Raw genomic sequence first — 2,273 nt, 5'->3', positions numbered from 1 at the left:
TGCCAGTATGCTCCGATACTCTCTGCTCACAGCACACACACCTCACTCACATTGCCACTTTGCCAGTGATCTCCACTGCCTGACGATCTACAAAAACACAACCATTGATCACACAATGCAGTACCTCCAGCCAGGATTACAGGAACCAACCAGAATGACACGGTTTCGGGGTACAAAAAACCAATGAACTACGACGTACGTACATTTCACGGAGATCATGCATAATGCTGCGCCTTCATTGATCATAATGATAATGTAGTACCATCCATCCAACCATCACATCACATCACAAGAACTTCACCCCAAAATCGATCGATCGATTGCGGCAGCCAGGCAACGGTTCCATCAGCGACCCATCATCATCACACACATTGCCAAACATGGCCAAGAATCTACTCCAGCAAGAAGAACTCGCACGCACATCGCACTCCCATCCCACCCAAAAAACACAGAGTAATGAACCAACGACTGAATTCTTCGTCGATCTGTCCGGTAGCCTGTACCACATCCAGGTTTCTCCCCAACTTACTTGCTATCTATCTACTATCTGTCTGTCAGTCATCCGATCTTCCGGTCGCCGGTCACCACCGGGCACCGGCCAAGGTCGCTCACATGACGGCGCAGGCGTTGGGGTTCTCGTCGCTGAGGAGGAACTCGGTGGCCTGCATCGCCTGCTGGTCGTAGAAGGCCGTCTTCCACAGCTGCAGCTCCGCCGCCAGCGCCTTCTCCGCCGCCTCCTTGCACTGCTTCCCGTCGCCCCCCTGCTGCTGCTGCTGCTGCTGCTTCCCGTCCTTGTTGCACCCGTCCTTCTCCTTCTCCTTGTCCTTGTTGTCCCCTTTGCCGGGCGCCACCACCTCCACGGGCCGGCGCAGCTTCTTGCGGAGCTTCTCCGGCAGAGCCTTGGCGTCCATGGTGCCCGTCACCGTCACCTGGTTCTTGGCCGGGTCCATCTTCACCTGCTCCACGCCTGCACGACACAATGTAGGTACGCGAACAGATCAGACGGCGCAGCCCAACTTGAGCACATCAAGGGGAATTCAGTCGAGCACCTAGCGTGCATGCATCGTGTCTCGTCGAGAAAACTCTGGCGTGCATGCGGGGTGGGTCAGGCGGAGGAGGATGAGCAGCGTGCGTACCTTTGATCTTGAAGAGCTTGCAGCGGATGCGGTGCATGCAGCCGTCGCAGTGGAGGCCGGCGGAGCCGATCTTGAGCACCACCGTCACGATCACCGGCTGCCATGAACCAAACCGAGCAATCAGCCGAGCAGAGCAACAACATCATCAGCACACGCATCGCAATACAAAGTGGCAAGAAGGATGGATAGGATCAACAAAGGACGCACCACGGCCGGCTTCTTGTTGTCCTTGCCGCCCTTCCCCTTCCCGGCATTGCCGCCGCCGCCGCACTTGTCGTCCTGCTCCTTCTTCTCCTCCTCCTTCTTGCCCTCGCCGTCGGCGCACTTGTTCTTGTCCCCGCCACCGTCGGCGCACTTGTCCTTGTCCCCGCCGCCGCCGCCCTTGTTGTCCTTGCCGCCGACGAGCTCGACCTTCTTCCTGGTCTTGGCGGCGACGCGGTCCCGCAGCTTCTTGGCGTCGAAGCGGCCGACGATGGTCATGGACCCCTTGTCCACCTCCATGGCCACGCCCTCCACCCCTGCAGGTCGACACGCACCGGGCCGATCGATCATCGTCAGAAAATTAAGGGAGAAATCATGCACGGACGCGCGCGGAGAAAACAGAAAAGTGGACGCGCCGCGCCGCGCGCGCGTGACAGAGAGAGCAGAGGCGAGGAGAGGATCGTGTTGGCACCTGGGAAGCGGCGGACGGAGGCGCGGATGCGGTGCGCGCAGCCGTCGCAGTGCATGTCGACCTTGAGCACCGCGGTGACCACGGGGAGCGGGGGCGGCGCCTTCTTCTCCTTGTCCTTGCCGCCCTTGTCGTCCTTGCCTGCCCCGCCGCCGCACCCCTTCTCCTTGTCCTTGTCCGCTTTGTCGTCCTTGCACCCGCCGCCGCCACCGCCCTTGTCCTTATCCTTGTCGTCGGCGGGCTTCTCCTTGGCCTGGCCCTCGCAGCCGCTCCCGGCGTCGGCATCGGGCTTCTCCTCCTGCTGGCCCCCGCCTCCTTCGCCTCCACCCCCACCACCACCACCGCGCTTCTTCTTCTGCAATCGCGAGGCAAGACACGGAGGCAACCAAGGTCAGAGCGGCGAAAAAAGGAAACGGGCCGGAGGCGATCCGGTCGAGCAGATGGTCGCCGGCGGCCGACGAGGTGGT

At 60.7% G+C, this 2,273-nt stretch overlaps 1 protein-coding gene across 1 annotated transcript in view; it reads right to left on the bottom strand.

Moving 5' to 3' along the window:
• Positions 1–457: 457 nt before the first annotated feature.
• LOC119321558 (heavy metal-associated isoprenylated plant protein 3-like) overlaps positions 458–2,273 on the bottom strand; it is a 3,363-nt gene continuing 1,547 nt past the window's right edge. The window contains exons 2-5 of the mRNA XM_037595188.1: positions 1,810–2,161; positions 1,344–1,654; positions 1,137–1,233; positions 458–967 (exon numbers count right to left, since the gene is read on the bottom strand). Coding sequence (XP_037451085.1) covers positions 609–967; positions 1,137–1,233; positions 1,344–1,654; positions 1,810–2,161 — 1,119 coding nt within the window. The 3' untranslated portion in view covers positions 458–608. The remainder of the gene's footprint in view (positions 968–1,136; positions 1,234–1,343; positions 1,655–1,809; positions 2,162–2,273) is intronic.

The sequence above is a fragment of the Triticum dicoccoides genome, chromosome 6B (genome assembly GCF_002162155.2).
Source record: "Triticum dicoccoides isolate Atlit2015 ecotype Zavitan chromosome 6B, WEW_v2.0, whole genome shotgun sequence".
NCBI lineage: Eukaryota > Viridiplantae > Streptophyta > Magnoliopsida > Poales > Poaceae > Triticum > Triticum dicoccoides.
Note: the sequence above shows the minus strand (reverse complement) of the source record. Positions and strands in the feature narration are given on the sequence as shown.